This window comes from Leptonotus elevatus, chromosome 14 (genome assembly GCF_054856555.1).
Source record: "Leptonotus elevatus isolate MCC_2025b chromosome 14, RoL_Lele_1.0, whole genome shotgun sequence".
Classification (NCBI taxonomy): domain Eukaryota; kingdom Metazoa; phylum Chordata; class Actinopteri; order Syngnathiformes; family Syngnathidae; genus Leptonotus; species Leptonotus elevatus.
In genome coordinates, this window is record NC_141252.1 from 21,201,394 (window position 1) to 21,228,873 (window position 27,480).

Below are 27,480 nucleotides of genomic sequence, written 5' to 3' on the forward strand. Positions count from 1 at the left end.
GGAATGAATCAGGCAATTAAGGATTGGTGCCAGGCTTGTGAGCGTTGTCGTGGCAAAAACCACCCAGCCAAAGATGTATGCACCCCTGGGCCACTTACTTGCATCCAGACCAGATCAAATGCTTGCTATTGACTTTACAATGCTTGAACCAGCCCATGATGGACGAGAGCTGGTGCTGATTATGACGGATGTCTTCTCAAAGTTTACGCAAGCTGTGCCTACTCGTGACCAGAAGGCGCACACAGTGGCAAAAGTATTGGTACGAGAGTGATTTTATCGGTTTGGTGTCCCAAATACACTCCGACCAAGGAAGAAACTTTTCAGAGCGCGTTGGTCAAACAGCTGTGTGCACTCTATGGGATTCAGAGGAGCCGCAATATGCCCCATCACCCACAGGGGAACGGCCAATACGAACGATTCAATCGGACTTTGCATAATTTGCTTCGTACCCTCCCCCCTGAAGAACAATTGGCCCACTCACCTCCCGCAGTTGGTTTTCCAATACAGCGCCACCTCTCATCAATCCACTGGTGAGTCTCCCCATCTGTTAATGTTTAGACAAGATCCCAACCTGCCTGTGTATTTCCTGTGTGTGTGCATGTGTGTGTGTGGGGGGGCGGGGAGTGAGAGAGAGAGACGTGGTAAATCACAAAGTGGCAAATTTTAAATTATTTCAAAATCTGTAATTTTGGTCAATCCACCCACACGAGTGGGTGTCATTTTTACAAATTATTGACCAATCAAGTGTTGAAAATGGCCTGTTCTTTTTTATGACGCAATGTTAATGGTGGGAAAAACATGTCGTTTTCGGGGTCTCCTAAAAAGGTACAAGGTTTTGGCCTATATAATATATGTGTGTGTGTGTCTCTCTCTCTTAATAAGATGTCTCAAGAGCTTATCCAACTACAAAATGTTCAGGTATAATTTTAGGAGGTTGCTTCTTTCCAGTTAATAATAATAAAAAAATTATAATAATTAAACTAAATAAAATGTAGATGTTATTGTTCATCATTATCGTATAAGTCATTGTCATTTCTTATTCTAGAATAGTTTTTATTATTATTATTATTATTATTATTACTTAATTATTATTACTTAATTATTATTACTTAATTATTATTACTTAATTGTTATTAAGGATTGTAGCCTTTGGGCTTCATTTCCTCTCCTGCACAATTGTTTTGTCTGTCTTGTTATCTTGTAAGTCTGTTTCATTGCGTAAATAAATAAATCCATGCATAAATGAATAGATATAAAAGCATGGTACACAGAATTATACAGTACATACTGACAATATATACATGTTTAGTTGTTTACAAGTCACTACAAAATTGTGGGCATGTGATTTTTGTGGAATGCTCTGATTGCAAATGCCAAATTGAAAAATTCGAGTTTGTATGTGTTCTAGTCCTGTTCTTTTCTTTGGCATTTTGTCTCAGCAATAGAATCTCTCAGTATACACAACCAGTTAGTGAGAAAATTACAGTTGTTGTTTGTGAGAACAGGTTGCGCTTTAACTGCAGTGTTTACGTTTGTCTAGTGTAACAATCCTACAAACCTGAGGGTTTATTTATTTATTTTTTTACAGAGGGAGGAATAATCTCCCTCTCGTGTTGTGCCATGCCTAGCTGCAAATAATCCCAATGTTTTTTTTGGTGTTTTTTTTTTATCTCTCTCCTCTTAGCAGGGCTTCAGATGTTCATTCACCCCCCCTCCTCCACCCTGGTTTGAAAAGCGCAGATGGTGAATAGATGCACACATGAGCATGCTATTCTCTGCAACTGCACATAGTCGGATGCCATGACTGAGGGCTCATCCATCCTCAGATGAGAGCCATGCTCTGCCCAAGTCCTGCTGGAATGAGATGTGGAAAGGGATGGTTCAGGAGTCCCACCTGTGGATTTTTGTCATCAAAATGCCCAATTTTACCAAACCTTTGATTTTATTTCTGTGTCTACTCATAACCGGGGAATGCCGTAAGAGCAGTCATCGAGAGCGGAGATGGACGGGTACTGTGGAGACCCAAAAGCATGGCACGTAAGTAACTTCAATGTTATAAACCCATCTATGGACTGATTTATCTTAGTTATCTTATCTTAATTTGGAGAAAAAGTAAGATGTTTTATCATGAATTGCATCTTTTGTTATATTAAAAAAATTAAAATAACATTTGCAAAAGGAAAAATCTCAAATAAGGTGCATGTGAGAATTGGTGTACATATATTTGTTATATTTGTTAATACTGCGAATGGTGGGTTAAACCCTTTTTTGCAAAAAACACTGACATGACCCACTCCTCATTCTCTTCCTTTAGATCTTTGGCAAAGAAGCCTCCAGATGTGACCAAGTCTCGCAAAATGAAGACAGAGCATCTCATCAAAGTAGATGATCATGACTTCACCATGAGGCCAGCATTTGGAGGTAGGTAACTGGCTGCCATTTAGAAACTCGTTTTGCTTGCAGTTTGGTTGATAATGCCGCTCCAAACATTTTGTATTACAAACATTTGCCACCTGTCATGACACAAAAGTTACTTGAAAAAACGCTTAATAAAAAAATATTGCAAGTTTCGTTTGAAAATGTTCAAACTACCATTAGCACATGTACACGTACTCATACATTTTGGAGACAATCAATCAGTTCATTCATATGCCACCGTAATGGACTCATTGCTCACACAAACACCGGTGGGCTGTGTTCGCCAGGCACTTCTGCAATAAATGTATTATTATTATTTATTTATGTATTTTTACGAAGGAAAAATATTAAACCTGAGAATCTAAATTATGCCATACGCCATACGCATTTTTATATACCAGGAAACAAGTCCAAAATGAATAGGGTCGTGTTGTGTGCACGGTCCACAACGATGACGTGGACTGGACAAAAATGTCCAATAATTACATCTTCTAATAAAAAGGAAACAACAAATAATCATTTACATCTGTTATGTAGGCCAATTTGACTCAAATGTCAGGTTAATTCGCGTGTGTCTCAAATGTCGCAAAAACGTGGTATGACGCAAAATGACAGGGACTGCAACCTCATAGTTGGCTAATTCAACGTTCGACAACGTTCGACAACATTTGACAACGTTCTACAACGTTTGCAGCTCAGTGGGATATGGCCTGTAGTGGTTTGAAGTGTTGCTAACCTGTCTATAGTGCTCTCAACTTCTGCTGTTTAGCGAAGAGGCTTCTTTATATCTTATTTTGGAATATCTTCTGGCCCATTTAGTGATGAGAGTTATATGTATTAGGAAGGTAGACTTATTTGGGAATATCTTTTAGCTTACTTCTCCCTCCAAGCAGATATTTATATATTTATATTTGCACATTTAAATAATTTTGTTTCTTTACTATGTGTTTTAAATGTCCGATTTTCCCCCCCCCCCGCCAATATTGGATCAGATGAGAATCACGAGAATCGGCTCATATATATATATATAAATATATATATAAATGAATATATATATATATAAATGAATATATATATATATATATATATATATATATATATATATATAAATGAATATATATATATATATATATATATATATATATAAAAATGAATATATATATATAAATGAATATATATATATATATATATAAATGAATATATATATTAGGGGTGTGCATTGCCTAGTACCTGGCGATTCGATTTGTATCACGATTCATAGGTCACGATTCGATTCGATACCGATTAATCCCGATACGAATCTATAAATTGATTATACTCAAATTTAGAAAATACTAATCAGTAAACTTGTACACTGTAAGATTTGTATGAAAATGTATTTATTTATCTAAAAATTCAGGCTTATAAATGAGCCACTGCATTTAACAAACAGGTTGCAGTCTGTTTCATGTTTGAACAGCACTGAAATAAAATATTAAGACTAATGTTCCATTAATATAACATTCTTCCATGCTTAATGTGTGAATCCTAACCCTAAGTAAGACGTTTTGTTTAATATTCCCATCAAAAATGTATGTTTAAAAATCAATTTGGCCGCATATCGAATCGATTCGAGAATTGCGCGCTGTAATATCGCGATATATTGCCGAATTGATTTTTTCTAACACCCCTAATATATATATATATATATATATATATATATATATATATATATATATATATATATATATATATATATATATATATATATATATATATATATATACAGTGCTGCTCAAAAGTTTGTGAACCTCTTGAGCAATTTGGATTTTCCAATTGTTTCAACCTGGTTTTGTTGGTCTATCTGAACCATTACATTTTATATGAAATAACAGGTGTAGGTTTAGCATTTCAATTCATTGTTCTTTTTTTTTTTTAATCAATTGTGTCGTCAAAACTAAATTAAAAATAGTTTTTAATCAATTTGTGTACAATAGGTGCAAAAGTACGTGAACCCTGAGCTGCATTGCTTAAAACAAGCAGTCAAGTAAGATCAGGTAGGACGAATTGGTACCTAAACTAACCACTGAAATGGACCAATGAAATGAGAGAGATTTAGCGAAGCAATTGTGCATCACTGACTGAAACAGAGACAAAACCACATCACTTAAGTCTTACCCAGGTGAACCCATACAGGTCAGTCATGCTGAGAGGAAGAGAAATGTCAGGGGACCATAGGAAGTGGGTAGTGACAGCACATCTGTCTAGAGAAAGCTATAGTCATCTAAAAAAAAATTAGCTTCATCATTCCACTGTGAAGCAGATCATCTGCAACTACAGAACACTGATAATTACTACAATCCAGCCTAGAAATGGATGACCTTCTAAAATATCAGCAAGACCCACAAGACAAATGATAATTCAGGTGAAAGCCAATTTGTGTGTCACATTGAGGGATTTGCAGACCTCTTTTGCTTTATCTGGGACACGTGCATGTGTCAACAATCAGAAGAAAAGTCAACCCACAAGGCTTTCATGGAAGGCTTGCTAGGGAGAAGCCTCTGCTCACAAAAAAAGATCAAAGCTGCCAGTCAATTTTGCCAGAAAGTACCTGGACAAACCTGAAGCTATTTGGAAGTCCCTTCTGTGGACAGATGAGTCCAAAATTGAACTGTTTGGTCACAACTAAAACAGTCATGTTTGGTGAAAAATCAACACTGCATACCAGCAAAAAAAACTTCTTCCCACAGGTAAGCAGGGTGGTGAGGATGTTAAGTTCTGGGCTGGCTTTTCATCCTGAGGACCTGGACAACTCCACATAGTCCAGGGAATCATGAATTCAGAGGAATATTGTGAAATCCTGGATCATAACCTGAAGCCGTTCTTTGAGAAGTTACAGCCTGGTAATCCAAATCATTCCAGCAATACAACCAAGGAATGTCTGAAGAACAGCAATATTCATGTTCTGAATGTGCCCAGTTAAAATACTGACTTAAATTCTTTCAAAATACTGTGGCGGGACATGAAGCGAGCAGTTTATGCTAGACGCCCATCCAACCTCTCTCAATTGTCTGCATTTTGCAAGGAAGAGTATTTAAAATCCCCCAAAGCAGATGTGAAAGACTAATAAATCACTAAAGAAAACGTTTGAATGAAGTTATCATTGCAAAAGGAGGCGCAATGTCTGATTAAGTGAAAGGTTCACATACTTTTGCACCCATGGAATCTCAGTTTTTCTGAAATCAACAACTTTTGCTTAATAATGAATAATAATATCATCATCCTTTTTTATTTTCGTGGACTCAGTCTTGTGAGACATCTGGGATTTGTGTCTTGTCCCATGCCTAACATATATGTGTGTATATATATATGTATATGTATATTTATATGTATATGTATATATATGAGAGAGAAAGAGAGAAAGGATTGCTTTTAATCCTCAATAGAATAACACATTAAGGTTGTTAATCTGCATCGAAGTAAGAGAGGGAAAGCCCATCAGCCAGATCACTTGGTGTGTGTGCTCAGAGTAATGTCGTGTTTTGTTTACTACAGAAGTGATCATGTGCTTTTCAGAAAATGTAATGGTTTAGCAATATTCTAGATTTAGTCTTTAAATTCTCTCTCTCACTCTTAAAACTACTGTTTTTGTTTTCACCCAAAAAAATATAGTCAGATGTGAAAAAATTAGCACACAACACTATTACTAACTATTCAGTCAGTAATTTGTACAGCAACTCAAATCACTCACTTACTTTTTTGTGAATGTAAAGATTTTTTGTGAAAATTGTAAAATACGAAAAATAAAACCAGAGTACAAATGATGAATAACAGGAAACACTTAAACACTTCCACACAATCTTGACTTGTGTGTGTGTGTGTGTGTGGGGGTGGGGGGTGTGTGTGTGGGGGGGGGGGGGGTGTTTGTGTGTGTCCACCCACTGTAGATTCTTAATAGATATCCTTTCAGTTTTTATAGTGCTTGTCCTCATTAGGGTCGTGTGTGCCTTTTCCAGCTGACTTTGGATGAGAGGTGGGAAAAATCTTTGACTGATCACCAGTCAATCACAGGGCACATATAGAAATGTTTCGTAGAGGCAGATGGAGTACCCAGAGTAAGCCCACACAAGTATGGGTAAAACATGCAAGCACCACAAAGGAAAGCTGAGATTCAAATCCCAAACCTCAGAAATGGCAGATGTGCTAACCAGGAGACCTCCGACGTTTCTCAGGCCACACTGAGCAAGGGTGGGGGCATGCGTGCGATGACCCATGTCTGAATGTAGGTCACTGGTAATATATAATTTCCCTGTGCAGAATAAACTGTTGCCTGTACTGACCTAAGGGTTGTTCATGACGCCAAGTCCAGTGGAGTCATCTGGTCTCCCTCTGGGGGATGGGCAAGGCAGGAGGTCTTTGCTGACAAACCAGGACGTATGGTGGCCGCAGGTCTTGCAGCACTAGAACAGAGGGGTCATTCCAATGCCTCTGGAAGAGTTAGCTGGTGTGTGGTGGTGGCTCCCATTGCAGAGCCGGAAATGTTACACTGTTGTGGAGTCATAATTGGGCTTTTGACCTAATCCTTCTGTTGTAGTGAGTCTTGCAAGGTCGTGCTGCTAATTTTGATTTATTTAGGCTTATTTTGCACCTTTACCTTCTGATTTTGTTTCTAACTAGCAATAAAATTGGTATATTCATCTAAGATGTCTGATCCGAGTCGAGGCAATCAAGGACGCATCTGTCGAGGAAGGGCGCATCTGTAAAATGAACTTAGCGAGGAGTGTGCAGACATAACTCTGGGATTGATGGATAACGATATGAATCAATGACTATCAGAATCAATGTATATTAATGATACATTTGAGTAAGAATCGATGGGGACGGGTTACTAATAAGCCATGGCTGACAAGACGTGGCAGTTTTAGGACTCAGACGCAGAGATAGGGGTTTGAGGCCAAGGCAAATATTTATTAAACAAAAAAAACTCCTCGTTTAGAGGGAAAAAACAAAGGCTATTAAAAGTTAACTAAAGGCGCTCCAAAAAGGGAGGATGTCTAAACTACAAACAAAACAATATAATTCCTAAACAAAACCATACTGTGGCTATACAAAAATACAAACCAAAGTTATGACTAGATACACAGGGCACAAGACAGGGGAGACGCAGACCATTTAACACATGACGGTAATGGGAAACAGGTGGACACAATCAGGAATCAGGGTTGACACTGACACCACACGAGGAAGGGCAAGTGACCTGAAACGAAAGGAGTCAGAATTTTCAAAATAAAACAGGAAATGACAAGACAACCTCACCGCGGTGTGACAGTACCCCTCCCTCTAGGGCCGACTCCCGACGGCCCAGGCTGGTCAGAATAATCCCTATAGAAGTCCTCAATTAGAGAGTCATCCATAATGAAGCGGGAAGGAACCCACTGTCTCTCCTCGGGCCCATACCCCTCCCAGTCCACCAAGAACTGCCTGCCCCGGCCCCGATTGCGGACGGCCAGCAGTCGCTTCACTTTGTAGACGGGGCCTCCATCCATAATCACAGGAGGCGGCGGGGGCGAAGGAGCCGGAACCAGGGGACTCTCCCTGACCGGCTTGACTTGGCTAACGTGGAACGTTGGATGAACACGAAGGGACCGAGGCAGGCGAAGACGGACAGCGGCCGGGTTGATCACCTTGGAGATGGGGTACGGACCCACAAACCGTGGTGCCAACTTTTGGCATGGCACCTTCAAGGAAGGTTCTTGGAGGACAGCCACACTTTATCCCCCGGCTGGTATGCTGGAGCAGGTCTCCTCTTTTGATCAGCTGCTCGCTTGGACTCTGTCCCTCTGGCGCTCCAGTACCTGCCGAGCGGCTGCCCAGATGCGATGGCAGCGGCGGACCAAGGCATGGGCAGAAGGAACAGAGGCCTCAGACTCCAGGTTGGCAAAGAAGGGGGGATCATAGCCAAAAACACATTTGAATGGGGTGAGTCCTGTGGCAGAAGTAGGCAGCGAGTTATGGGCAAGCTCAACCCAGACCAGGTGTTTGCTCCACGTTGCAGGATTCTGGGAGACTAGGCATCGGAGACCGGTTTCTAACTGTTGGTTGAGGCGCTCTGACTGGCCGTTAGCCTCAGGGTGGTAACCTGAGGTTAGGCTGGCTTTGGCGCCGATTAAGCGGCAAAACTCCCTCCAGAAGTGAGACACAAACTGGGGCCCCCGGTCAGACACAATGTCTCTAGGGAACCCATGAACTCGAAAGACGTGGTTAATCATGACCTCAGCCGTTTCCTTGGCTGAGGGAAGCTTAGGCAAGGCTATGAATCTGACCATTTTAGAAAATCTGTCGACTACAGTGAGAACTGTGGTTTTACCTCGGGAAATGGGGAGTCCTGTGACAAAGTCCAGGGATATTTCTGCCCATGGTCTGGAAGGAATGAGAAGGGGCTGCAGCAGGCCCATGCGCGATCTGGTGGATGACTTATTTCGGGCACATACCGAGCAGGCCTCGATGTACTCTCGGACCTCCGGCTCTATGGAAGGCCACCAGAATCGCCGGGAGATGGCGTACATTGTCCGTCGGACTCCCGGATGACAGGAAAGAAGTGAGGTGTGGGCCCAATGGATCACCTGTGGGCGCAGCTGCACTGGGACAAATAGTCTATTAAGCGGGCATCAATTTGGTGGACTTGCTTCACCGTTGGCTTGTTTAACATCCCTCTCGATTTGCCATGACACGGCTCCAACCACACGGTTCGGCGAAAGGATGGTCTCTGGTTCCTTATCTACAGGCTCGGGGTCATAGAGACGAGGCAGGGCGTCGGGCTTGACGTTACGAGACCCCGGCCTGTAAGTGAGAGAGAAGGAAAAACGGTTAAAGAACAGCGCCCACCTGGCCTGGCGTGGGTTAAGTCTCTTGGCTTTGCGTATGTATTCCAGGTTCTTGTGATCAGTCCAGACCACAAACGGATGCTTCGCTCCCTCAAGCCAGTGCCTCCATTCTTCCAAAGCAATTTTGACAGCCAGGAGCTCTCTGTCCCCAACATCATAGTTACGCTCTGCCTTGGATAGTCGTCGTGACAAGAAGGCACAGGGATGCATCTTTCCATCCTTCTCTGCACGCTGAGACAGGACAGCTCCGATCCCCTCATTGGACGCGTCCACTTCCACAACAAATTGCCGCTGTGGATCTGGCATTGTGAGGATTGGTGCTGTGACAAAGCGTTGTTTGAGTGCTTGAAATGCGGCTTCTGCCTCCGGTGACCAGCTGAACCTCACCAGAGGGGAGATGAGGGCATGCAGAGGGGCAGCTATTGCGCTGAACCCTCTGATGAAGCGTCTGTAAAAGTTAGCAAACCCAAGGAATTGCTGAACCTTCTTGCGGCTAACAGGTGTGGGCCACTCCCTCACGGCGCTACTTTTAGCCTGCTCCATCTGTACCTTCCCAGGGGCTATGACAAAGCATAGGAAGGAGATGGTTTTGGCATGAAAAACACTTTTCTCTGCCTTGACATAAAGTTTGTTCTCAAGCAGTCTTTGAAGAACCTTGGAAACATGGATTTGATGTGTGGCTAGATCTGACGAGTATACAAGTAGGTCGTCTAAATAAACAGACAAACTGGTCCAGAAAGTCTCTCAAAACGTCATTAATCATGGCCTGGAAAACAGCAGGAGCCTTAGTGAGACCAAAGGGCATGACTAGGTATTCATAATGGCCACTAGGTGTATTAAACCCGGTTTTCCATTCATCCTCCTCCCGGATCCTAATGAGATGGTATGCATTGCACAAGTCCAATTTGGTAAAGATTGTAGCTTGTTGAAGATTTTCAAACACGGATGACATGAGGGGAAGGGGGTAACGTTTTTTTTATTGTAATGTCATTAAGGAGGCTATAGTCTATACAAGGCCGTAAGGAACCATCCTTTTTCCCCACAAAAAAGAAACCCGCTCCCACTGGTGATGACGAAGGACGAATCAGTCCAGCCTTCAGGGAAGTTTCGATGTATTCCTTCAGGGCCGCCTTCTCTGGTCCTGAAACAGAATATAGGCGTTCCTTGGGAATGGTGGAACCTGGAATCAGCTCTATGGCACAGTCATAGGAACGATGTGGTGGGAGCGACATGGCTTTGGACTTGTTGAATACCTCCTTGAGGTGATGGTAGCAAGGAGGCACGATGCTCAGATTTGGGTACTCAGAGTCTGTGAGGGAATTAACAGAAATATGATTAACAGTCGTAATGTCCGCTTCCCGAATTGGTGAACCAACCCCAAGGCTCACACAATTCTTTCCCCATCCCAGAACTTCACCAGTCAACCAGTTTACATGGGGGTTGTGTTCACACAACCATGGGTGTCCCAGGACCAGAGTCTGTGAAGGAGACTGAAACACATGAAAAACTAGGTGCTCCTTATGTTTGCCAACTTGGAGCTGGATGGGTTCTGTGATGTGTGTAATGGTAAATAACTCAATACCATTTAGTGCCCTAGCCTTAATGGGCTTAATTAGCGGTTCAGTCTTGGCACCAAAAAGTCTCACAAGCCCCCAGTCTATCAGGCTCTCATCTGCCCCAGAGTCTATCAGGGCATGGAGGTCTGTGGAAGTGGTGCGGTGAATGATTTTTACTGGAGTGAGTTTTCGTGGGACCGACACTGGAGTCGTAACTTGACTCACCGCTTTGGTCCTTTTGACTGGGAAGGCGGCCACGAGGTGATCTTGGTTTCCGCAGTAAAAGCACAGCCCTTCCAGCTGTCGGCGCCTTCTCTCCACCTGCGAAAGCCGCGCTCTGCCCAGTTGCATGGGCTCCTCCTCTGGTCCCAAGGGAACGTGTTGGCGCTGATAGAGTAGACAATATTAAGTATTGTACTCTTTGCGTGTTCAATTAACTGAATGGTGAGATTCTGTTGAAGGAGTTCCTTTGCAAAGATTTAATTACCAGAAGCTTCTGGTCCACATTGACAAATTCATCCAAGCGATGTCTCTTCAAATGTGGCTCCTTCCTCTTGGCTCACATCGTTATTTATTCACAAAAAGGGTTCAAAAAAAGGTCAGCCCACAACCCACCTGGTTACAAGAAAATCCGTTCCCATGGGTATAAATCAGATTAAAAGAATACAAAAATAATGAGCCTGACTCCCTTGGTGACATAGCCCCGGAAACCTCCCTTTTAGATTACAGAATGAATAGACAGACCCGTTGCTCTTTCTCATGAAAGTAACACAGATAAGAATACAGGTCTATTCATACAGCCATACTGAGTTAACTAAATTATAAACGGCTAAAATATGATTTAAAACTAAAAAACAATGTTAATAACTCATCATTCCCTCATTTGAGCTCTTGAGAGCTCAACACATTAAAACATTTTTTTTTTTCAATGGTTGTGTGGTAAAAATAATTATCCTTAAAACATCCCTTTAGCAGAAGAGGAGGTAATTTAGCAATCATATGACATTAAAAAACAATTTGATACATTTAAAAGATTTTTAGTGGAATAAGCATAGCATATGTGAGGCTTAACATAAAATGTTGTTCATTGAAAAGTGTCGCAATGTATCGGCAGACGAATATGTGTTCTTTGAAGCCATCTTGTGATGAAGTTCTTTGAAGGTCTTTTTTTTTTTTTTTTTTTTTAATGAAAAGAGTGTCGCAATAGTTCGTCTCTTCTTTAAGAATTTGGGGTAGACTACCCAAATTCTTCGATTTGTCACCTGGGATTATTCTGCCCAAAATGTGACTGATCAAAGGAATGATTGCCCAAGAAAAGGCACTTGCTCTTGATCCGTTGACTGATGTCCTCAAACGGCAGCTCCGGAACCGGGCACGGATTCAGCTGACGTGGCTCCAGGTCGGAGGTGATAAGATTGATGCTCCAGTTGTGGAATTTCGTCTCTCCTTTCAACCTGAGAGCATCAGTTGATGAGATGGCCGAGCCTGGCACGTCTCCGGAAGCCTTGTAGACCAGATGTGGCATTTTCTCTGTGCAGAGAACTGCACAAGATTTCCTCACCAACCCCCTGGGGCCGTTCTCCTGAGTGCAAAAACTTTTCATTTTTAGTTTCTCATAAACTCACATAAATTTTATTTGGAGGAAAAAACCTTGATAGTTTTTGTTAGTTGGGATTAATAAATGTTATTTGATTAAGATCCGTAGGTCCTGTGCTGTTGGAACAGGAAAAGATCTATTTTTGTGACATTAAAATAGAGCCCAGCCCTTGATTGAGTTGAATGACATTCATTAATATAAGACAGAGCTTATAAATATTTATCTTTCAAATAGGTTTTGTTCAATAATAGGTAATTTTTTTACCATGACTAAATTTGTTCTAAATTTGCATAACTGTGCCTTTCATATCTCTTATTCTCTTCCCAGAATCCCATGACCGGCCGAATCCTGGCATGCTGGGAAAAACTCACATATATTCATATTATCTATACTCTTTTGCAAACACTGGGCTCCAAACATTACATTTTTCAAATGTAATTCTGAGATAAAAGATATAATATAATATAATTACCTTCATTCGGCGAATATGCATTATTGTCCTTGCTTGCTTCAGACTTACTTTGCGATCGATTTCCTCTGATAGATTTCTTCATATTCAAACTGTGAATGATCATTTTCAAACTCATCCTGTCAATTGGAGTGTAGGCCGATACCCCACAACCTTTTTAATTTCGTTTTTAAGTTTGATTTTAATTTTCTAACTCGTCTACATTGGTTAAATTCTTAAACATAAACTCCCTCATTTGACAAAGATCCACTGATTTTTTCAAACACGTCAAGATAAAAGGGAGGACAAAATAAAAACCTCATCACTCAAAAGACGTCATAAATAAGTCAACCCTCTAAATCAGGCTATAAAATAAACAAAAGAGCTACAAAACACTATAAAACTGAGCATAAGCAGATACAACTTAAGACACTAATATATGATGACTTTGGGGCCATAAAAAATAGAGATAACCATATTACTCTAATTCTCCTAGAGTCCCAAAAATTATTTAAACTGCTAATCAACCTCACCTCTTTTACAGATTTAGTGGGGCTGAGGATAAAATCATCTTCAAACTGCTAATCTTTCACATATTAGCGGGGCTCATAAAAAACACAGCACACAAAATATTTCTGGGATTTATAAATCACAGTGCTTTTAAAAAAAAAATCAAACTTAGCCATCAAACTCTTAGTTAGTCTTTTACTTGTTACTACTCATTTTATTCTATTATTTATTTTATACTATAGCAGCTGGACGAAGTCCAAAAAAGTTCCTCACGGGGAAAATAAAAATATATCATATCATAACATATTAATAAAATTCCCATTGTACCAATTCAGAAACTGATTCTCCCAAAAATATAGGCAAAAATTTAGTAGGCTATAGATTGAAATAAATTTTCTCAAATCCCTCATTTCAAATTTACATATGTCGTTTTCAATTTCCTGAAATATCTTGCTATAGATCACAGCTCCCCACTCAATACATTAAGAATGCCTTGCATATCACCATGTAGCATTTTACTGAATGGATCACATCTCATTCCGACCACCAACTTTCTTTGTCCAGACCCCCAGCAAAAGGCAGGACGGCAGCTGTTGTCAATGTTCAGTCCTGGCCAGCATGGCGGCTGTTGTGGCAGCAATGTTCAAAGCAGGCATTTAGATTTCCTCTGGATGCAAAACAGCCATAGGGGAGAAGTCACTAGAATGAGGCGTATACACAGTCACTGGGCATTGAGGAATTTGAACATCATGTTTTTCTTAGGCACAGGACGAGAAGACTGTTGCTCTGCGGCTTTAGACCTTTGATCTCTGCCACATCCATTCAGACGCTGTCTGCAATGTGGATCCGATGACACACAGTCTTTCTGAGAGCTCACCTGATCAAAAAATGCACATTCGTTGATACAATGCTTTAAAAATGCCAGACTGAGGATATGGGATCATAGCAAGACAGTTCACTCCCTGCTTTCTCAAAAATGTTTCGTAAAAAAACACAGCCTCTTTATTCATTTCTCTTTTTTTTTTTCAATACCCCTTCAAATAGCTACTAGCCATACAACGTATCAGCAGCTGGGGCGCATCCCGTTCGCAGTTTGTAATCAGTGAAGGCCATCAAACCCTCATCTGCCTTGGAACTCAAACATCAGTTTCTGAAATGACACACTCAGAGAAAAAACAAATATTAAAAATCATTATCAACATGTCAATTTCAAAAACATTCATAACTCTTTATTCAACTATCTTATTTCCAGCCACAGCTATAAAGATGTAGGCATAATTATATCAACTCTCAAACAAAATGCCATTATTTTATCATTACTCTTTATTCATTTGTCCCGAAAAGGGAAAGTTAACAAATTAACCATCGTCATCAATCATTAAAGTGTAAAGATTTATTAGCTCAGTCAAATACTATTACTTATTTTATATTATTTATCATTCCTCTCTTACCATTTTGACAAAAAAAAAGAGTCCCATTACGAGGACACATTATGCTCACAGCGCACAGCTCAGCCCCCACCTTTTTTTCTAACCTAGAAACGGGGGAAAGGGGGGGGGGGAGGAATCTTAACATTATAAATCGCAAAACCTATTTTATCATATTCCCATTAATAAAACAAACGCCACTATCACAACAGTATCATCTCACACAAAACAACACCAAACTTAGTTAAAATATTAAAGAAAAACAAACAAAATCCCCATATGCACACTTCTCACTTACAAACCCCCACCTTTTTTAGAAGCTAGGTCACACACTCAAATGCATACGCACACTCTTCAGTCAGTATAAAAAAATAAAATAAACGGTGTTATTCCTTCAATTCGTTGTCTACAAATCTTATAGCATTTAAACTGCAGTTTTATACGGTGATTTCAATAAACTGGTAACTTTGAACAACCCATCCGTAAACTGCTCCACAAATGCTGGAGTCATTTTAGCATCAGATTCAGCCTTTTTACATTACCAACAAAGAAAATACAAAAGTCTGACATACCATTTTGTCCAGCGAAAGCTTTGTATACAATCGATCCATAGTTCGTTTTTTCATTGTTCATCGACGCTTTTATTTTTTGCTGAACCGGAAGCGCATTCAGGACAAACCATTCTGTATCCGGGTCGAAATCGCCTCCATTTTTGTTTGTAGTTTTTATGTTTAGTTCCGGATTCAATACAGTGACGTCTCACTTTCAATATTAATAGTTCAATATGTTAACACATATGGCCACACACAGACACACATAAGAATCACGTGACCTCTCGTTTATACACAGCGGTTACCCAATCCCGCTGAGCTAAACTGTTCTCCCTTTATTGCAAAATTTCTGCAAGGCGCTTTATTAAATAATGAAATTTATCACGTGCTAACGAACTCAACCGTGGAACAAAAGAAATTCAAACGGGAATCCTGACCTCAAACCACAATAAAAGCGCCAAAAAAATAAAAGTTACACGTAATCTCTCGATTGCAAATACAGTAACACAAATCCAATTATTACTGTAATCAACCTGGACCCTCAATACTGTTCAATTTCAAACAGGCGCTTTTTCAAACAAAAAAAAAACATTACGTGTTTAGGACGTTTCACACCAAGAGCCATGAACAATTATGTTACTTAGTCCTCAAATCGGCCAAAAACTGCCAAAGCAGAAGCGCAATACTATAATCTACAGGCTGCACTTCAATGCACCGCCTCACGACGTGTGTAGTTCAATATCGTCGGAATTATCACAACTCACAACATCAAACTACAACTCGTTCACACAGATCTCTTTTAAAATTTAGATAATTTGCAAGACGAAAAAACCAGCTGCAGCGGACCAGACAGACAAAATTTCTTCTACGTGGATAAAGATCTCCACTTACCGGAATTAATATGGCGCCAGAAATTCCGCCCGTCAGGGAACGCCGCAGCCTGCTCAATCGTCAACAACACCATCCGTTTGGTTCAACGGAGGAGACCATTCGTTATAATTCAGCGTCGGCGGTCACCATTTGATAGAGTAGACAATATTAAGTATTGTACTCTTTGCGTGTTCAATTAACTGAATGGTGAGATTCTGTTGAAGGAGTTCCTTTGCAAAGATTTAATTACCAGAAGCTTCTGGTCCACATTGACAAATTCATCCAAGCGATGTCTCTTCAAATGTGGCTCCTTCCTCTTGGCTCACATCGTTATTTATTCACAAAAAGGGTTCAAAAAAAGGTCAGCCCACAACCCACCTGGTTACAAGAAAATCCGTTCCCATGGGTATAAATCAGATTAAAAGAATACAAAAATAATGAGCCTGACTCCCTTGGTGACATAGCCCCGGAAACCTCCCTTTTAGATTACAGAATGAATAGACAGACCCGTTGCTCTTTCTCATGAAAGTAACACAGATAAGAATACAGGTCTATTCATACAGCCATACTGAGTTAACTAAATTATAAACGGCTAAAATATGATTTAAAACTAAAAAACTAAACATAATAACTCATCAGCGCTGTACTGACGAGGAACCGAGAGGAGCTGACACCCCCGATGCTTGGAAGAGCGGGGATCCCTCCATCGTCCTTGCCCTGTGACCGCAGCTCTGGGTAACCTCCTGCAGCCGATGATCCGTCCGGATGGCAAGGGCGATGAGGGAGTCCAAGTCCGGTGGCAGGTCAACTGAGATGAGCAGTTCTTGGATGGACGTCGCCAGGCCCTTGAGGAAGACGTCATAGAGCGCCGTGGAATTCCAGCCACTCTCTGCCGCGAGAGTGCGGAAGCGGATGGCGTAGTCGCTCACGGAGTCTTTTCCTTGTTTCAGGCTGCTTAGCTGCCGGGCCATTCTCCCGGTCTGAACAGACTGGATCAAAAACCCTCTGAAGGGCGGCTCGGAAGTCCGTGACGGAGCCGCAGAGGGGGGAACTGAGTGCCCACTCTGCCGTGGCCCAGGCTCTGGCTCTCCCAGTCAGGTGGGAAATCATGAAAGCCACCCGGGATCGATCTGTGGGAAAGGCCTGGGGGGAGTGCTCAAAATGAATGTCACAGTCAGTCAAAAATGCCTTGCATTGTCCTGGCTCCCCAGAGAATCGCTCAGGGGAGGCTAGCTTGATACCCGACCCGGCATACGGCACGGGCGGAATCGGCATGGCTGCTTGAGTCTCTGGCACGGCCGGAGGGCTAGTGGTGCGATCCTGAAGGTCCCGTAACTGTGCTGTGAGCTGGACCATGTGCGCTGCCATGGTTGCCTGAAATTCCTCTTGCTGGGAGAGACGGGCTTCCTGAGCTTGCAGCGCTGCGGCCATTCGCTCCCTCTCTGCTGGGTCCATACTGGCCTAAGTGTACTGACAAGACATGGCAGTTTTAGGACTCAGACGCAGAGATAGGGGTTTGAGGCCAAGGCAAATATTTATTAAACAAAAAAAACTCCTCGTTTAGAGGGAAAAAACAAAGGCTATTAAAAGTTAACTAAAGGCGCTCCAAAAAGGGAGGATGTCTAAACTACAAACAAAACAATATAATTCCTAAACAAAACCCTACTGTGGCTATACAAAAATACAAACCAAAGTTATGACTAGATACACAGGGCACAAGATAGGGGAGACGCAGACCATTTAACACATGAGGGTAATGAGAAACAGGTGGACACAATCAGGAATCAGGGTTGACACTGACACCACACGAGGAAGGGCAAGTGACCTGAAACGAAAGGAGTAAGAATTTTCAAAATAAAACAGGAAATGACAAGACAACCTCACCACGGTGTGACAATGGCTTCTATCCGTCAACCCTTCTTTCGGATGTCAATGTTGCAAATGATGTGATCGATGTAAAAAAATGTGTCAGAAAGGAAAAAATATATAAAAACTAAACAGATATCTCGCCCCGCTGCAGCGTCATACACAAGAGGCACCTGTGACTCCTTCCTGTGCCAGTGCTGTGTGATAGTATCATATAAAAACGGCTATTGTGCCATTCAACCACTATAGTTCTTATAGGTATTTTGATGTGTGGGTTTGGTATTGGTGATGAGAACAAAAAAAGAATGACGTGTTCAAATGCAATGTTGTGATTATTATTATTAGAAGAAGAAGAACCAGATTTACATACACTCATCAAAGTGGCTGATCATCTGTGGTCTTCATATCCAGCCACGTGTTGACAAAAACCTGTCAATCATGTCAAAAGACCTCACCTGCTGGTCGTAACGCAAAATATGTCTACCTCCTCTAATGATGACCTGGTAGAACTCTCCCACTTATCTGATGTAACCAGCCGCCTGCGGAAACCTCATAATGAATACAAATGTTGGATCGAGGTTTCCCTTGCCCGGACGCGGATCGACGGGGCCTCCCTCTGGAGCCAGGCCTGGAGGTGGGGCCCGTTGGCGAGTGCCTGGTGGCTAGGCCTGCCATTCCTATCAAGGGGGTTGGGCTCTTTTCCACTCTGGTGGACACCAGCGGTAAGGGATGCTGTCAAGCTGAAGAAGGAGTCCTATCAGGCGGGACTCCGGAGGCAGCTGAGAGGTACCAGCTGGCCAAGCGGAACACAGCTTCGGTCATCGCTGAGGCAAAAACTCATGCTTAGGAGGAGTTCGGCAACGCCGTGCAAAACGACATCCGGACGGCTTCGAAGAAATTCTGGTCCGCCAACTGGCATCTCAGGAGAAGAAAGCAGTGCACCATTAACACTGTGTATAGTGGAGCTGGGCTGCTCGGGGCATCGTGAGTCGGTGGAGAGAATACTTCAAAGAACTCTTGTATTTCACCGACACGCATTCCTTTGAGGAAGCAGAGTCTAGGGATTCTGAGGTGGGCTGTCCTATCTCTAGGGTCGAAGTAACTGAAGTGGTTGGAAAGCTCTCGGTGGCAAGGCTCAGAGGGTGGATAAGATCCCCCAGGAGTTCCTAAAAGCTGTTGTGGGGATATCGTGGCTGACAACATCGTGTGGACATGATAGTTTTCGCTACGTGATTTTGATACATGCCAGAGGCACGAAGTTGATGTTTTGGCGGGTAGCACACAAGGATCGGAAGGGTTGGGAAAAAGGGTACACTTTAACAGGTGGACATGACGTGGGGCAGCAACACTTGGACGGGCGAAGCAACGCTACACAAGAAACATACACGACGCTATACCTCATAAAATTTCACAAAATGGATTGGAGCTAAAGCTCCCAAACGTCAGGCCACTTTCCTGACCTTCCAAACTGACCTAGTTCAACAACAAATGAATAATGGCATGATGAATGAAATTACAAATTATGGCGGAAGTTAACACGAATAAATGGGGTAGATGCTACGGACTTACGACTACCGGTTTCCCTTCTCCAGCACAGCTGATATATGATCAGCTCATCAGCAAGCTCTGCATAAGCCTGGTAACGATCCTGTTGATTGGAATCAGCTGCGTTGCTGCAGGGAAACCTCCAAAACCTGCAGGACTCCAGCCCTCGAGGACCGAGTTTGCCCACCACTGGTTTATGTCTTGAGTAGTTTTATCATAGATTATAGCGGATTTATTTCCTGACCAATATATTGATAATCGCGGTATCGTCATATTGTGAGACAATAGTTATCGTGGTCCTTGTATCGCACATCGTATCGTATCGTGAGGTACCCAGAGGTTCCTATCCCAGGTGGTTCCCCTTTTTAAGAAAGGGGACCGCAGGGTGTGTTCCATCTATAGATCACACTCCTCAGCCTCCCTGGTAATGTCTATTCAGGGGTGCTGGAGAGGAGGGTCCGTCGGGAAGTTGAATCTCAGATTCAGGAGGAGCATTGTGGTTTTCATCCTGTCCGTGGAAAAGTGGACCAGCTCTTCACCCTCGGCACGGTCCTCGAAGATGCATGGGAGTTCTCCCGACCATTCTACATGTGGTTTGTGGACTTAGAGAAGGCGTTTGACCGTGTCCCTTGTGGAGTCCTGTGTGTGTGAAGGAAGGGGGTGCGTGCCCCTGGGCTGTTTGGTCCCTGTATGACTGGTGTCAAAATTTGGTCTGCAGTGTCGGATTCTTCGTCATCCGTGAAGAACTCAGAGTTGAGTCGCTGCTCCTCCACGTTGAGGAGCCAGCTGAGGTTGCCTCTGGTTCGGATGCCTCCTGGACGACTCCCTGGAGAAGTGTTCCAGGCAGGTCCCACCGGCAGAAGGCCCCGGGGAAGACCCAGGACACACTGGAGAGACTATGTCTCTTGGCTGGCCTGGGAACACTTTGGGATCCTGCCGCAGTAGCTGGTTGAAGTGGCTGGGGAGAGGGAAGTTTGGGCTGCTAGATGGATAGGCTTGGTACTGGTGGTGACTCCTCCGCCGTTCGATCAATACCGGATCGATAAGCAGCATATTAGTTAAGCATCATTAAAATCTTAACGTTACCCATCCCTAGGTTGAACAGTAGAACAGCCACCACTACTTGGACGCCTTCTCCAAATTTTAAATGGAAGAATTTTTATTACGATCATAACACTGTTGCGATGCTTAAACTAACACTCATTGGACAAGAGCCTTAGTGTCATCTGCTTTATCCCGGATCACCAATGTGACATGTAATGCAATTTATTCAGGGTTATGAGCTTGTCGCACTGTCGTGACAATGATAACCAGGTTCCCCTTCCAGTTAACAACCAAGATAATCAAATATAGGATTTTGATTCAAAGTACAACCTGGCCTTAGCTATTAGCTGCTTTGAATGGTGTTATTAAGGACACTTGAAATGTAACTCTCATGGTGCAAAGCGATGTGGCATGGTCCCACCCCAGCAATGCTGAGCAGATTAAGCTGGCAGTCGTTCCGCCTGTTTACAATTCAGATTTGCATTGGCACCAATCTGTTACACCATCAGCCAGATGCTACTCTGCAAATTACACTTTGTCATAATAACTAAGAAACAGGCACAAAAATTGAAACAATTCCAAAAGTAGTTAGACCTTGTCGTGGAGTACCTTGAGGCAACTCTTGTTATGATTTGGTGCTTTATAAAATTTACAATTATTGAGCAAATGTTTATTTATTGTGTTTTGTAGTGCTAGAGGGGTAGGCACAGCAATGGAAAGCTTTTGCTTCTGCCTACACCCTTTTGGTTGTATATTTATGTATGGAATTAGTTTTTGTCAATGTTGAATTTTTTATTTTTATTTATCTTGTCAAAGAACCGAATACATTTTCATTTACACCCAGACATGATGTAAGGTGACCAGGTGACCTACTGACTAGTGGTGTGCGATACTGCATATTTTGGAATCGATCTGATAGCAAGTGTCACAGATACCAATAAGTTTCAATAATTAAGATAGATCTATCATCAAATTCATGCAATTCATGACCGCTAAAGAGGAAGTCTAAATACATTTTTTAGCAGGTAACTTGTAACTGTAACAGATTACATTTTAAAAGTAACCCTCCCAACCCTGTTTACGGCGCACACTCTCACAGGTAATTTCTTGTAGACTGCTCTGTAAGACTTGTGTATATATGAAGCTTCAAATATAAAGAATCATGCAATTAATGACCGCTAAAGAGGAAGTCAAGTCAAAATTTCCTTTTTTTAACTGTATTCCATTACAATTACAGGAAAAAACATGTAATCAGATTACAGGTACATTTATTAAAAATGGAGATTACTTCGAGGGATTACAATTTCTACGATGAGAGAGAGTGCGAAAGAGGGCGAGAGGGAGAGAGGGAGGGGGACAGAGTGAGAGCGAGAGAATGACAGAGAGAGAGGGGGACAGAGCGAGAGTGACAGTGCGAGAGAGGGACAGAGCGAGAGTGAGAGAGGGACAGAGCGAGAGAGAGAGAGGGACAGAGCGAGAGCAAGAGAGGCACAGAGCGAGGGACAGAGCGAGGGACAGTGCGAGAGAGAGAGAGGGACAGAGCAAGAGCGAGAGAGAGAGAGAGGGACAGAGCGAGAGAGAGAGAGAGGGACAGAGCGAGAGAGAGACAGTGAGAGAGAGAGCGAGGGAAAGAGCGCGAGAGAGAGAGCGCGCGTGCACGCCTGCGCGAGTGGGATGGTTGCTACATGTCGGGGAGGTGGGAACGAACGAACCAGGGATGTGATTTGACCAAAGTGAAATTATCTGAAAATTTAGCCGGGGGTCTGGGGGCCGCGGGCACCCAGCTAGGTCCAGGGCAGCGCCCTGGTGGGGGGACAAGAGGGGAGCTCATGGGTTTTCCGTGTTTTTAAGTACTTTCAATGCACTCAGATGACAAAGAAATAGACAAAACAACAGCATAAATTTTCAATGTATATTGAACTATCCCATATAAAATTGCAGTTTTAGTCAACTCAAAATCAGTCACATTCAAAAACATTGGACTGCCTTTGCTTTTAAAAACTATCACTGAGAACATCATCATATCTAACTAATGTGATTACTAAGTTAACACATAAATAATGTTTTTCTATTTTCTACTCATTAAAACATTCAACATATTTACAGGAATATACAAGTGTTCATTCTTGAGCACAATCCATTCACATGACACAAACAATACTTCCTCCTAGACTTCATTGCTTTGGAATGGGTCTTTCTAGCCTGCTTCTGTGCAGTTTTGATGGTTCTTCTTGAGGCAGCCTTGCTCATTTGGGTGTCCTGTTTCACAGCAAGTTCTGTTCGTTTTGCAGACAACATAGCTGCTTCTGCATCCTTCTCCTCCCTGTACCTTTTGGAGGATGTCCTCAGATTTAGGCACAGTTTGGACTGCACAGGATCCATCAGAATGTCTTTCCTGCCAAAATGGCTGACAGAGGTGGTCTTTCTTGCTCTTAGGGCATATTTCACAGTCTGGATAGAACTGTATGTGGCTATGTCCATTCTGCATGCTTTGGGGTTCAGGACATCACCCATGACACTGAAAGCCCCCTCTACTTGCGGCCCATGGAAGCAACTCATGAGAGCCTTCACCATCTTGGCCAAGGTTGGGTATCTTCCAACAGCAAAGACTTGAGCCCACCAACGATCCAGTGCAATTGCCTTCCCCTCTGAGTCCAAAGGTGTTGGCAACTCACTGTTCAACTGGTATTCTCTCACCTCGAGATCATAGTTCCCCAGCTCTGACTCATCAAGGACATTGGTGACCAACGATGACAGCTTCTTCAGTTGGTTTAAAGTTGAGCTGTGTCCTCTGGCAAGTGGGTCAATGGCAGAGGCTGCTTTCAGAAGCTTGCTGTTCATGGGCAACTTTTTCTGAAGGTACAGTCCGCATGCCAGATATGCTGCCTTGGCTTTGGCTTTGAACTTGAACACAACTGACGACTTGTTGGAAGAATCCATCAATTTGCTGATGACACCACCATAGAAAATATCATTTTCTCTGAGTTGGTTGGCTTTGTTGTTCAGCTCAATTTCTGTCAGTTTACAGCCTTGAAGGGACTCTGGCTTCAGGAAACAGGACAAGAACTTCTTGAAGAAGGCCACTTGCTTGTCGTTCAGCTTGTGGATCATTGGTGTTTTCGTCTCAAAGGTGATCACATAGTTCTTCAGCAAGGGCAGAACTGCTGTGTACAGCTTGAGGGTGAGAAGCGTATCCAATCTTGTGAAGAATATCTTCTCATAGATCCTCTGCTTCCTCTTCCTTCCTTCCTCAGTCATGTTATTTTGGCCTAAAGCTGATTGTATGTCTTTGAGTTTGGCTTTGACTTCTCTTGAAAGATCCTTCTTGTGGTAGATGGCCATGATGGTGGGGAGATAGAGTTCTTTATCTTCTCTGCCAAGAAATGCATGGTAGAAGATGGTAAAGACATCCATGAGGCGTAAGGTGGACATTGAAACATCATAGTTTGAAAGCCACCGATGGCTGACAAATCTCTCTGGCATGGTGAAGGTGATGCCTGTCAGAAAGCAAATTTCTTGAAGAACTTCCTTCAGATCGGTTGACCACTTGAAATCATTGAAGAGATCATTATGGAGTCCTTCAATCTTGTACTCAAATGACTTGCAAAAATGCTTGGAGGCGTTGTGGATGTGGTGGCAGGTATCCCCATCTATGTCAAGGAGATGTGGTGCTGGTCCCTCTCGCAAACGCGTCTCAACTCCAGATTTGGAACCCCGCGTCACTGCACATGAGTCCATCAACACCGACACCAAATTGCTCCAGGGAATATTGTTCTTGGTCATGAGGGCTGAGAGTTCATCAAAGAGAGATTTGCTGTCATCTTTAACAACACTCAAAGATGCTAAATGGTCCACCACAACAGACTTTGTCAACGGGGAGAAATAGCTGACGAGTACACACAGGACACGGTGTAGATTGTTGCTGGTGGACTCGTCAATGTTCATTGAAAAGTGGGAGGATCTTAAGTTTGTTAAAGTCTCATCAAGCATAGTGTGAGCAAGGCCAAACTTCATTTTGTAGGATGCACTGGTTCTATCCATGGACAGTCCATTCAGAGCTTTTGGATCCCTTGCCAGTTCCTTTGACAGTGTGATGAGCTTTGGGGCCATGGTGAACGGAAGAGAATTTTCGGCCAGCACTCCCAACAGCATTGCCTGAAGAATAAAATAAATTTAACAATAATCAGTAAACAATTAAATAATTTAAATAATTATTTGAATTATAATCCAAAATGTCATGCGACCAAAGTAAATAAAAAAGGATTTAGTCTAAACTTTCATGCACATTCACATGTCAGAGTATTTATTATGGTAACAAAAAATGTAGAAAATTAGCTACAAAATAATAAATTATCTTTAACCATTTGAAATAATATTTACCATGCAATAAATCATTTAATCAATCATTCTTAATTTAATACATAATGCATAACAAAAACATAAACTACCTCATGCAGCAAGCTCTGGTAAAAACACAATCATGCATTCGATCATCTCTGTAACTGCATACATCAAGACAGTCAACATATTGAAACCTGAAAAGTGCAAACATGCAGCATTCATTTGAGTTTGTGCCAATGATTAACCATGTTAAATAGTTATGGCCATTTTTATTACGTTATAATATTTTCGAAAATTTGATTTTGATTAATTTGAAAAGTTTACCACCTACCTCAAAATTCACGACTCTATCAGCAACTGGTACAGGTTGTTGGGGTGGATCACGTCTCTCTATTACCGCTTCCGATTGTGATGTCAATAAGGGATGAAGTCCGTAAAGTTTTGGAGTTTTCGTTTGGGCACCGAAACTTCCAGCGATGGAATAATTTGTTGTTCTTGACTGGAGTTCTTTCACGTGTTTTTTGCTCTTTGCGTGACTTTCAAGAGCTTTGAAACCTCTCCCACCATAGTCAATGGTATCACGGCACCAAATGCAAAGCGCTTTCCCGGCACGATCGATCTTCCGAATAAAGTCACTGAACAAATTCGTCACAGTCTTCTTTCCAACATTTGTCGATATATCCTTCTCTAACCAGTCCCATCGAAACTTGTTTTTTACGATTTTGTCAATTTCCTTAACTCGCGGAGCATCTTTGCATTCGATCACGGACATCTTTTTTTAAACACCCGGCAAAAACGTGTGAGAAATGAACAATGGCATACTCCTATGCCTTTATAACAAGCGCGTTTATTGGTCAACAAACAATGGCATACTCCTATGCCTTTATAACAAGCGCGTTTATTGGTCAACACGGAGACTTCAGCCAATCGCAAGATCCGTTTCATTTCAGTTACGGAAACACTAAAATGGAATGCTGTAGAGAGACGAAAACTGATTTTTTATTTATTTTTGGAGATAAAAAAAGCGGAATTCCGCGAATTAGCGGAAAAACCACATCCCTGTGACTAGTCGCGTCCTCCACACGCGGGCAGTTTCAAAAAGCTTCACGGACGAGAAAAGGAAATGGCAACCGGTATTCACTGGAACTTACTTTGAGCAAAAGTTTGAGCTAGCTAGTCCGCTATCTTACAACCATAATGAGTTACACCTTCCAAACAAATCTTCCTCCCACCAATTCACTATTTAAACATCATGCACAACATATACACGGCTAAACTTGTGACTCGGATAAAAAAATATTTTGCAGTTGATGTCACGCATCATCATCTTAACTCTTTGACTGCCAAGCATTTTCTGAAAAGAAGATATTTGGGTGCCAGCTGATTTAAGCATTTTGACTGATCTTTCAAGGTCCACAGAAGATTTTGTGTTTGGACTATGGAAACACAGATACTACCAAATGAAAGATTGAACTCTCATCTTTCATCAGAAAAAAAAGTTTGTTTCTACCTTATTCCGTTTTTCAGTAATCAACAATAGAAAATAGGTTAGTTTCATCCAAATGCTTTGTTTTGGACCAAAATACGGAGAAATCAAGCTTTTTGTGAAACGATATTATTTCATGCACTCTAGTGAATTTGACACCTTTTTTTTCCATGAATGATGACACAAACACCTAAACAGTGCTTTACTTCTGTAAAACACTACCACCAACAATGAAAAAGTGTTTTTTGATAGCAAAATACGTTTATTTACATTCAACAGTGTAACAATTTGACAAAACAATTTGGCAAACTATTTACAAATGTGTGCAACTGTGGTACTATTTACAATTGTGTGGATGTTTCAACTACACAGTTTTTCTTTTTGTGAGGTATATTGTGTAAAAATCCCCTGCGTGCAAGGGGACGCAGCACCACAGATAAGTTTCACTGCGATTGCCCCTTCGCGTGCACTTTCTTGCCGGCCTTTTTTTCCGGGGAGTAGCAGGTATATACTGCAGTGTGTGTTTGGCCATGTTGTCATCAAGTCTACTCTCAGGATCATGATACGGTGACCTGGTGTTACGTCTGGCTTCCTCATGTCCTTCAGTTCCTATACCGGGTGGTAAGAGATGTTCTGATCCATCTTATCTACTCCATTCATGGTGGCATCATAGTCCAAAACCAGTGTCTTCTCCGTGATCAGACTGTACCCACTCCTCCGATGAATATGCATTGGACTCGGGGTACACTTCATCGTCCGATTGAACGTCCGCCTGTGCAGAAGTGCTCGTTTTCCTGCGTTAGCATCGCTAGCCGGTGAGGCTTTACGACGCGATCGAAGCCGCCGCGTCAACGCTTCCAACTTCGGCGTCAACGCTTCCAACTTCGGCGTCAACCTCGGAGTCACCATCTTCATCATCAATGTGCTCTTTAGCATTGGTCGATGCTTTTCGTCTTTG

The 27,480-nt window shown here is 42.2% G+C and overlaps 1 protein-coding gene across 3 annotated transcripts in view; it reads left to right on the forward strand.

The window, feature by feature from the left end:
- Window positions 1-381: 381 nt before the first annotated feature.
- Window positions 382-27,480, forward strand: part of gabrr2a (gamma-aminobutyric acid type A receptor subunit rho2a) — a 73,502-nt gene continuing 46,403 nt past the window's right edge. Inside the window, exons 1-3 of one of the 3 annotated variants that reach the window (XM_086094389.1) lie at window positions 382-530; window positions 1,685-2,037; window positions 2,315-2,421. In XM_086094389.1, coding sequence (XP_085950515.1) covers window positions 1,865-2,037; window positions 2,315-2,421 — 280 coding nt within the window. In that variant the 5' untranslated portion in view covers window positions 382-530; window positions 1,685-1,864. The remainder of the gene's footprint in view (window positions 531-1,684; window positions 2,038-2,314; window positions 2,422-27,480) is intronic. The other 2 variants (XM_086094387.1, XM_086094388.1) reach the window with 2 other exon arrangements.